General features: G+C 30.0%; 1 protein-coding gene across 1 annotated transcript; it reads right to left on the bottom strand.

Annotated features, from left to right (window-relative positions):
* Positions 1-7,164: 7,164 nt before the first annotated feature.
* On the bottom strand, positions 7,165-7,926 carry LOC18040773 (protein MIZU-KUSSEI 1). Its single transcript, XM_006432338.1, has one exon. It carries the CDS (start codon positions 7,924-7,926, stop codon positions 7,165-7,167), a length of 762 nt encoding a protein of 253 aa, XP_006432401.1.
* Positions 7,927-11,280: the final 3,354 nt, after the last annotated feature.

An 11,280-nucleotide genomic window follows, 5' to 3' on the forward strand; every position in this document is an offset into this window, starting at 1 on the left:
ATTTTTTTTTTTGCTTTTTTGGCTTGGTGTGCTTCCTCTTTTTTGGTTCTGTTGTCTGTTGTTTTTGGGTTTAATTTCTGCACTTTTTGTGTTGATTTGCTTCTATTTTTGGGCTGATTTTCTGTTGTTTTTTGGGTAAATTTTTTACTATTTTAGGGCTTAATTTTCTACTATTTTGGTTTATTTTTGCTATTTTTGGGATTAATTCCCTTCTATTTTTTTTGGCTTTTTTGGGTAAAAGTTTTATTATTTTTGTACTAATTTATTTCTATTTTGGATTTTAATTTGCTATTGTTTTGTGTTAATCTATTGTTATTTTGAGTTTTAATTTGCTATTATTTTTAAATTTTTTTTCTACAAAGATGTATTGGTCAATGGAAGTTAATGGAGATTGTCTAGAGTTATTGAAAAATGGTCCTAAATTAGTTTAACAATGTAAAAAGTTGTATTATGGAAAATGTATTGTGCCTTTGAGTATACATAGAAATGAAAGATGTATTATTGGTGATATTGAGAATATGAAATGTTATTTTAATTCTGTTAATTTAAATATACTTATTTATTATAATATGATTTAATCATATAGTCCTACACTGGAATGATATTTTTTTCCATTTATGACTTAAAAGAAATTATTAAGGAAAAAAGGACGATAAAATAAGTAAACACATAGATTATAAATTATAAATTATCATTTGAATTTTTACTGGTCACTATTATTTTGTAAGGAGTTTATACTTTAATATTTCTAGGTTTTGGATTAAAGTTTTGATGAGAACCATCAAGGAAATACCATTAAAGTTTCAACTGATTTTTTGCACATTTATAGAGGCTCAATTATAAGAGTTAGAGCCAAAAAGATGCAAGCTGCTTTAAATAGATTAATTGAGAAAATGTGGACTGAAGATGCAATTCAAGATGCCAAGACATGATGAATTGGGCTTAGAGAGAAGACAGGACATTGTGAGCATTATTCAAACTATTAGACAACCAAATACACAATTTAAGTCAAATGCAAAAAGGGCAATTCGGAACAAAGCTGGTATTAATTGAGTTGAAATTAATGTGCAAGCTATATACCTTAGAAAGATGATTAAGGTAACTTAATGCAAAGTACAGAGCTGGATTTAGAGTTCTCTAGAATAAGTTATGACTAATTTATTACAGCCTATTCAGGCTTAGGAATTCTAACCACCCTTTCATTTATTTGTTGTATTTTAAGTTTGTCAATATGTTAGGTAAGTTTATCATTAATGATGGTTATGGTAGGCCAACAATAAGTTTTTCAAAGACTAGCATTAATAATGGTGGGTTGCTCCAATGATTCTAAGTATATTTTTAGTATCTTGGTTTTCTATTAGCCTATTTAAAAGTTAACAATCTTACTATATAACAAATAATTTTGGAGATTAATATTATTTGAATTTGAAATATCATTCTTTCTTTAGTTCTTTTGAGAACTTATGAACTTATCAAGAATTTGCATTCTTGTAGTGTTACAAGCTAGACTTATCACTCATTTTCTCATCTACATCTTAAGTGTGACGTCAAAATCATTTTCTATACCTCTGGTTCATGTTTTTTAAAACATTGGGCCAAGATTTTTGTTGGGCTTAAATATATTTAGAACTTTCTTGGGCAATTGAAACATTAAATTAAGTATGGGTCTCAAAATTTTACTTTGGCGTTCGTGTTGAGTACTGCGTAATGCATATTTATAAGGGATAAAATTATTAGTTTGTACTCCAAGTCTCACTAACATTTCTACTTTTATATGTTTAGAACTTCCTTGGGCAATTGAAACATTAAATTAAGTGTGGGTCTTAAAATTTTACTTTGGCGTTCGTGTTGAGTACTGGGTAATGCATATTTATAAGGGATAAAATTATCATTTTGTACTCCAAGTCTCACTAACATTTCTACTTTTATATGTTTAAATCCTTTAAGTTTTTATAATGTGTATTTTATTACAATTTAAGTATTTTATGTATTTCAGAGATATTTTGACCATTTCACGACTAATAAGAAGTTGGACAGTAAAACATATGGCATTTTTTGAACTCAGAATGGTTGAAAACCTTAGGAAGAGTATAAAGGGGTATTCGACACTATTCACATATATTGTTAACTTATATGTTTAATGATTTTGATGATAATGATTTTGTTGATAACAAACAAGTTTTAAACTGATAAGTCTAAAAATTTTGTTAATCGGATCAGAATCTGTAAGCTGTATAATATTCTAAGAAAATGGTGAACTGTTTATTAGAAAATGGCAAACCAATTGCATTCCAAAGAGTAAGTTTTAAGATAACGACAAATCGTTTAGGAATAACGGTGAATCAATTGCATTCCAGAGAGCAAGTTTTAGATAACGGCATAGGGATAACGATGAACCAATTGCATTCCAGGGAGCAACTTTCAGATAATAGAAAATCGTTTATGAATAACGATGAATCGATTGCATTCCAGAGAGCAACTTTTAGATAACAGAAAACCATTTATGGATAACGGTGAAATGATTGCATTCCATAGAGCAACTTTTAGATAACAGAAAACCATTTATGGATAACGGTGAAATGATTGCATTCCATAGAGCAAATTTCAGATAACGACGAACCGTTTATTGATAATGATAAACCGATAACATTCCAGAGAGCAATCATCCTACAAACAGTAAACTGTTTATGTCAAATGGATAACCAATATCTTTAGACAAGGTTCTGGAGCGATAACGGTAATCCGATATTTTGGTAACAGTGATCCGACAATTTGAATTTGGGCACAACAGTCACTTGCTCAAGTCAAAATGGCGATCCAATTATGTGCAGAAAGTTAACAACGACTAGTTTTCAGCTCTATCTATAAAATGGCTCAATCAAATTTAAACAAAAAGTGATCCAACGATTATCATTGAGCTTGCTATTAAGTACACAACTATTATTGAGCTTGAAACTTGATTTTATTTAATTTTATTCACACATTTGAGCTATCATTTGAAATCAAACATATTGTGTGAGAGAAAATTTCACTTGTGATTTTTATCTTTGAGTGATTGTAAGTGTTAGGATACACTTGAGTTAAAAGACTGAGAAAAATAATCTTATTGTAAAGGTTTATTGACACATTAGAAGTCAATTGTAAGAGTGGTTTGAAACCTTGGAGGCTTACTTAGTGAAATCATCAAGCCCAGTGAGCTTGGAGGCGTGGACATAAGCACAATTCGCCGAATCAGGTAAAAATCATTGTATTTGCTCTCTCTTCTCTTACTTTGTTATTATTGTGCTTTATTAAATTTATTATTTTTTATTTCATTAAGGTAATATTTTGAATTGTTGTGTGGTTTGTTTAGCTTAAGTTTTAAAAACCTAATTCAGCCCCCCTCTTGGGTTGCATTATTAGTATTTCATATACGCATCTTATTGGACCAATAATGTGGCATTAACTGATTATGTAGCGTTGACTGATGATATGGCGGGATGCTCTTGGACCAAAATATTGATGTGGCATTGACCGATGACATGACAACATTTTATTGGATCGAAATGCGAATGTGGTGTTGATTGATGATGTGTTCTAACCAATCACAGGTTGCCACGTGGTGCAATCTTGAGCATTCGAATTGTTTTCATCTGATAACTATGATTTACTCATTGTATCTATAAATAGAGGCTCTCCTCCAACTTGAGACCCTGAATTCATTTTTTAGCTCTATTTTCTGTAATTCTCTCTCCATCTTGTATTTTCTATGTACTTTAATAAAATTATCATTTTACCCCTAGTTCAATTATGAGTAACTACTTTAGTTTCAAGCTTGAGTTGAAGGTGAAGACTCAACATGATCCATGGGCTTAATTACGTAAGTTTATGTGGTTGTTTTAACTCATTGTCGACAGACAATATATCTTGTCTAAATTTTACATGGTATACTGGCTCCCTAGTGAAAGACTGTTACTGTCTGGCACAATAAGCACTTAGCACCATATTAATTAGAGAGAACATTTTCCTCTAGTATTTTGTGAGTTGTCTTGACTCAATGTCGATAGAAAGTGTATCTAAGCTACTTAGTGGATGGTCTTGCCACGTTGTCGAAAAAATGATTATTATCGTTTGGCACAACATGTTCTTGACACCACACTTAGTGGAAGATCATTATCTCTAGCATACTAAGAGCTTGATACCATATTTATTAGAGTGAGAATTAGGAGTGGAAATACCCCCCCCCCCCCTCACAAATTAATTGGAATTCAAAAGGAAATATTAAGCTCATGATGAATGTTGAGTGTAAATTCAGAGACTCAAACATTTCATTTGCATTGTTTTCGTCTTTAATTCATTCTTGTCATTTTATTTTAAATCTTAAATTAAAAAAATTCACTTCCAACCAACTCAAATATACACCTAGAAAATTAACCCTACGCATAATTAAATCTACCTCCTCGTGGGATCGACACTCGTCATCACAAAATTTATTATACAATAGATTCATGCGCTTACGAGTACAATCAAATTTGCCTAACAGTTCGCATCAAGTTTGTTGAACCAATATCTATATTTTAAGTAGATTTGGGAACAAAATATTGTATATGTATATTTTTTTAATATTTATGAATTCTTATTAGGGCTTACATTGAAATTTTTTATAGTTTTTATAAGATTAAGAATTATATACAATGCATTTTAAATTGTTCTTATTTTCAAGCAAATTGATGTGATACTATGCAATTCTAATTAGCAAGTCTAATTAATTCCTATGATGAAAAAAATTCCACAAGAGAATTTACCAAGTGAATCAATTTGCATCCCTTATAAGTTTATATAATTTATACACAACTTCTAAAAATGTAATTGTAAATTCATTTATTATTAGATTGCATAAAATCAATAACCTAGAATTTTTATCAAAATTTTAAGACATAAATTTAAGTTAAAATAGCTTAATTCATTAAATATTCTCTTGCGAAATAATATATCTATATCTTGGCTAATTGAATTCAATATAATACTGCATAACATCATTCTATATTTTTTTTTATCTAAATATGAAATATTTTACTTAAAATATGCAATGGTGGATATAAAACATGAATACCTTGTAACATGAAACACAAAATGCTAATCATGAAATTCTAAAATGTTTGATATGAAAATTGAATGCAAACTTGAAATGGGGGAAAAAGAAAAATTTGGGTATTTGTAATATAATACATGAAATATAGAATTAAAAGAATATTTAACATTTTACTTAAAATTTGCAACAATAAATATAAAACATGAGAACTTTGTAATATGAAACATAGTATGCTAATCATAAACTCTAAGAATTTGATATAAAACTTGAACGCAAACATGAAATGTGAGGAAAGGGGTGTGGGGGGTTGGTTAATTTGGAAAGAAAAATTTGGGTATTTGGAATATAATACATGAAATATTGAACAATAAAAATATGAAAACATATAACTTAAAATATGCAACAATGAACATAAAACATGAGAGTTTTGTAAAATAATACAGAGAATCCTAATCATAAAACTCTAAAAATTTTACATGAAACTTGAATTCAAACATGAAACAGGGGGAAAAAGAAAAACTTAGAGTACTTGAAATTTACTACATGAAATATATAACAACATATATGAAATATTTTACTTAAAATATACAACAACAGACATAAAATATGAGTATTTTGTAACATGAAACATAAAGCACTAATCGTGAACCTCTAAATGTTTGATATGAAACTTGAATACAAACATGAAACAAGAGAGAAAAGAAAATTTTAAGGTAATGAAAACATAAAATATGAAATATAAACCGAAATACATGAATATTTAAATGTCAAATATGATACAAAAACTATAAAACGAAAATTAAACTTTTGTCTTTGTATGACATTCATTTGATTTGATTTTTCACACACACACACACACATATATATATATATAGTGTGTGTGTGTGTGTGTGTGTTTGAGTGTGTGTATATGTATATATGGTCTAGGATAAATTTCAATATATATCGATGATATCCTTATTTTAATAAAGTTAGGATGTTATTGACAGAAAAAAAAAAGTTTCATATCAAGATATAAAAAGTTTGTAATTTTTTTTAATATTTTAGGGGCATCCTCACTTTAAAAAAATAAACAAGCTTTTTGTAATTTTTTTTCCGTACATGAACTGGAATAAGAAATTGTCATGGTCATCTATCTGGGATTGACTAAACAAGCTTCCGTAGAAACCAATAATTTTGATTTGATAATGAAATTGAGGAAAAGGAATTTGATGACATCAATTTTAACATCTCCAAAAAAAAATTGAGAACAAATATAACAATAGAACCTGGTGGATTGGGATCTCATGATCAACGAAGATACAAAACAAAACATATATTCTGATAATCTTATTAAGAAAGACAATAGAAATACATGCAAAATTCTTCAACTCCTATATATTCTATTCTCCTCTTCTTTCTATTTATTGATTATTGTTGTAATCGGCTACCTTACAACGCGTAGATATTGTGAAACACCTTAGTTCCACGCTTGATCTGTCAAGCCTATTCCTTATTGTGTTAAAAATTCAATAAGCAATCAAGATCTCTCTTGATTCGTGCTCTTCTGAATTTTTTTGTTAGTTTTGTGCCTGTTAGATTTTTAGGATCATATTTAAGTAATGAATTGTAACTGTATTATTCAATCTTTCAATTATAGATTAGTAAGTATTTATATCTCAGAGCTTTTCAGTCCAGCTCACTAATTTCGTTATACAAATGACAAACACACGTAAGGCATGTAAACAAAGATTTAATCACAACCGTTAATTCATAACTAATTATCTGCATCACATAACAGCTGTGGAATCTCTGTATAGCTGTTCTGCCACCTGGAATATTCTTCCTCTGACGTGTGGACTGCATCACTTCACTTGTGTGAACACCTTCCTTGGTTAACAAGTAAATTCCAGCTGGTATTCCCACGTGAGTTGATCCAGGTTCAGCTTCATTCTCCAACTTAACAGTGCCATCATTCAATAGTGTAATTTAACTGGTCTTACTTTTATATTCCTACTTATCAATGACTAATCACCCACTTCAAATTTGCTTAAAATAAGTTGAGATCACGAAATAATCTTGTTTCGTGTAAGAGCATTCATTCCTGTATATCTTCAAACCCTGACAAAGAAAATGGTCAACTCGGGACCATCATTCCCATCAGGAGTGGACATATAATATGTCTCCGAATCTTTAGACCCGATCACACGCTCAAATTGTGCCCGCATGTAAGTCAAATCTCCCTCTTGATCATTATTAGCATCCGTTGCCGTAGGCAACACGCCAGCTCCCATTGACACTCCATGCAGCATTTGCATGAATCCCAAATCTTCATCAGTTGCCTTCCTCTTCACCCCATAACCTGATTTTCTTCCATTACAGTACATTGTCCATATAGGCTCATCAATGATCTTCGTCTTCTCTGCAGGCTTCTTTTCACACTCTAGGGCAATCCTCACGAGCCCTAATCCCATATCTTGAAGAAGCTTACCAGTTGGTATTGCTAGCTCCAGTACAAGAAGTGGAAGGCACCTGGGATTTTCTTGGATCACAATGTTAACCCTAGCTTTACGGTACCCGAAGAGGGTTCCGGTCATACGGGGCCCACCATGTAAGTGCACATGACCGTCGTGGAGTGGGACCGGGATCTTGCAAGCCGGTGGGATATTGATCGGGAATGACCGGAAAACAGACCGAACTCGTCGGAGAATCTTTTTGGATTTTGATAGGTCTTTCTTGTTTGATGGTTGGAGGGATATTGTAGTGGGCTGTACATGTACATGTGCCGCTGCCAGCTGTTCGGAAGGCGATGCCACGGCACGTCGTGCCCGTGGTGGCGGCGGCGGCGGCGGCGGCGGCGACCGTGTTGTTGTCATTGTACACTCTCTGGATTTTTTATTTGATAAGCAATATATTGTAATTAGGCTGCTATAAGGTTGAGATGATAATGGGGGCTGGATGAATATATATGACGATCGAGCCCGGGGGAATAGTTGTTGCATGCACGTTGCGGTTAGTGTTTATGTTTATAATGAGATGCAATTGTCAACTGAAATGTGACTGTTTTTTCTGTTTGTTAATTATTAGTACTAGTGAGCATTGACTCATCCATAAATTAGAGATATAAATACACACACACACACATATATATAACTGTTTTTCCATAGTTTTTTGACTGTCTTGCTGCCACTTTTTGTAGTTTATTGTTGCCATAGCCCCAAGATATGTACACAGTTTGAGTTATATTATCAAACTCTTTTTTTTTTTTTTTGTCTCCAAGGGCATACTACACCTAGAAATTAAAAGTCTCTCCGCTTTGAATTTGAAAACTAGAGGTTTAGACTTCAAATCTCTTATATTTGATATTGAGATGGTTGTATTTTAAAACTTATAACACTAAAATGTTTGATAAACACTTGTTTCTATGATTGGGAAGCTAACATGATTTAATCCGACACTTGTATTATGAAACACCTATAATTTTTTTTTTGTCACAATTATTATTTTAAAAGTAATATTTACTATACATCATCAATTTTTATTTTATAGTTACAATTTTTTATTTTTTATTTTAGCTGTGGCTTAAAAACTATAAATATTTTCCAATAAAAGCTACAAATATTTTCCAACACCAATGAGAGCATATATCAGCTCAAGATTTTTTTTTTCAATTAAATTAGTTGAAACCCAATTCAAATTCTTATTTCCCCTTTTGTCTTCTTTTTTAAACTCGGCTATAAGCAAATAAGAAATGACTAATGCTAAATATTCCCAAACATCATTCAAATGAGATGGCATATATGTTCATGATCAAGTGGCGAAAGACTTTTTACAATTTTTAAAATATTTTCATAATTTTTAAGTTAATTTACTGTATTATTTCATAATTCACATCATTAGGGGTGGATGTACATAGAAGTTAGTGTGGGCAATGGACCCTACTCAACAAACTTATTCATTTATTTTCGTATTAATTTTTTAGAAAATTTTGTTTCAGTGAGTGTAAATTTATAAAGAAATTTTGATATTACAGTCGATTTTATAAATTATTGATTTTTGTTATAGTTTTGCCCTAATGAATTAAATTTTTGTAGATCTACCCCTATACATCATGATTGTCACCTCGTTTGAGATGAATATTTCGAGATTTGTTTTAAATAATATTATTCATAAGAAAAAAGTTTCAAAGTATTAAAGACAAAAATATGACTTCAAACAAGTTATAAAAAATTCTCTTATGTGAAAAGATGCTCTCATTTAGGGATGACAAAATCTTCTACAAGTTTGCAGCTCTAGTGAGACCAACCCCAGATGGAATAATTATTGATGAGTTTTTAGGAATAAGGTTGGGAATAAAGGAAAAATAAACCCCAAATCCTTAGTGAGTGAGATTTGGTTTTGAACTCCCCACCTAACCCTCACCCTATTCCCTATACATATAAATATTTATATTTTTTAATTATTATTCATCCAAATATTTTACTTTTTATATAATTCAAGATATTGTTTAATATTGGAGCTCTTTTATTTTTAATAATTTAAATACTTTACAATATATATAATAGTTTTATTCCACCAAAATTATATATATAGATCTACTATAAAATAGATAAATGGAAAATGAGATGGAAATGAATAAAATGTTTTTTATGTGAGGATCAACAATCTCCACCTCATTAAATTTATTGGGAATGGAAGCTAAATTCTAATTAGGGTGAGGAATGGAAGAGGCCTCCCCACTCCCATCTTACCCCATTGTCTTTCCTATTTCAGTTATAAGGTTACATTGATTCGAGTGACAAAACCATATATATAAAAATATATTCATAAAAATAATTAATTGGCACATAATTAAGACCCTAGCTTAAACAATAAAATTATAACTAGCTACTAACTAGTTGAGTTGAATGTTGGAAGCAAGAAATAGGAGGTTCCAATCTCATTACGGGTAAAAATACATAAATATGGTCGTGCGGGGTTTTTGTTGAATACAAAATGTTAGATCTGATATTATTAATAAAACTTAGCTAAAAAGTTTTAAGCAATTTGTCAATCAGAAATTTAATTATTAAAAACGTGAGTATTAAAATATTTCTCCTTTTTTGTATAAATTAAATTATAGTTGACTTGAAAGATTCTAGCCGTCCGTTTGTTTGACTTTTTGATACCGGAGCTTGTTGAAAAATCCAACCGTTTTCGTTTACACGGCTCGCACATCATCATCAAAATGTATGTCAAAACGAGGTGCAATGAATCCTCTACATCGTGGATTGCACACGCTTTCAGCTGAATTTTCAACTTATTAAAGTGCATACTATTCAATTTCAATTACGTATATAACATAATTGAAAAGTAAATATTTATTATGATACATTTGATTTGTCACTTATTTATGGCCTATTAAAATGCAATTTCAAAAAATTTAGAAGGAAGTAAACTTAAATAGGAATTAATAATAAAGTGGCTTTGAAGTTAAAATTTTCTTTCTTTTTTTTTCTTTTAAATTTATTCTAAAAAAATAAAACAGATGATTGAATGAATGAATATACGACAGGAAAGGAATGAAGTCAAGAGTCAACGAGGGCATTCCTTTTTGGATTCCTTTAAATATAGTTAATAAGATATCCTTTACTTTATTAAAATAAGAGAATAAATTATAACATAAGAAAAACACTTATTTTAACACAATATATTTTATCTTATTGTGTATTAGAATATGTGTGTTTTTTTTTTAATCTTTTGCAGAATTTATTACTTTAATAAAGTATGAAATCTTTTACTGAAACTTTAATTTATAGACAATAGCTAAATTATAACATATATAACTTTCATCAGTCCCTAACTAGTTTTTCATGACTCTTTAGTTGTTTGGTGAAAAACAATTGATCTATATGAAAAAAAAAAAAAAGTTACATTATAACTTCACAAGACCCTACTCTATATATATGTGTTATGGTGAATTAATATATATATATATATAATTCTCTTTTATATTTTAACTACTAATGCATAGACCTACCCATTAAGCGACTACTAAGATGAGACGCAGTCCCCGTTTATTAGACCACAACAATTTCTAAGTAATTTTTCTTTCCAACTTCTTGATATTTGTTTTAATATATATATATACCTCATTACTTTCTCTTTTAAAAAAAATTATTAATTTTAAAAATTATATTTACCATATATTGTTCTTGGATGAATCTCACTTGAGTATGACTATCATATCA

Source organism: Citrus clementina, unplaced genomic scaffold, assembly GCF_000493195.1.
Source record: "Citrus clementina cultivar Clemenules unplaced genomic scaffold, Citrus_clementina_v1.0 scaffold_5, whole genome shotgun sequence".
NCBI lineage: Eukaryota > Viridiplantae > Streptophyta > Magnoliopsida > Sapindales > Rutaceae > Citrus > Citrus x clementina.

Coding starts and splice junctions, on each gene's coding strand:
- LOC18040773 (XM_006432338.1), bottom strand. CDS start 7,926: ATGACAACAACACGGTCGCCGCCGCCGCCGCCGCCGCCGCCACCACGG.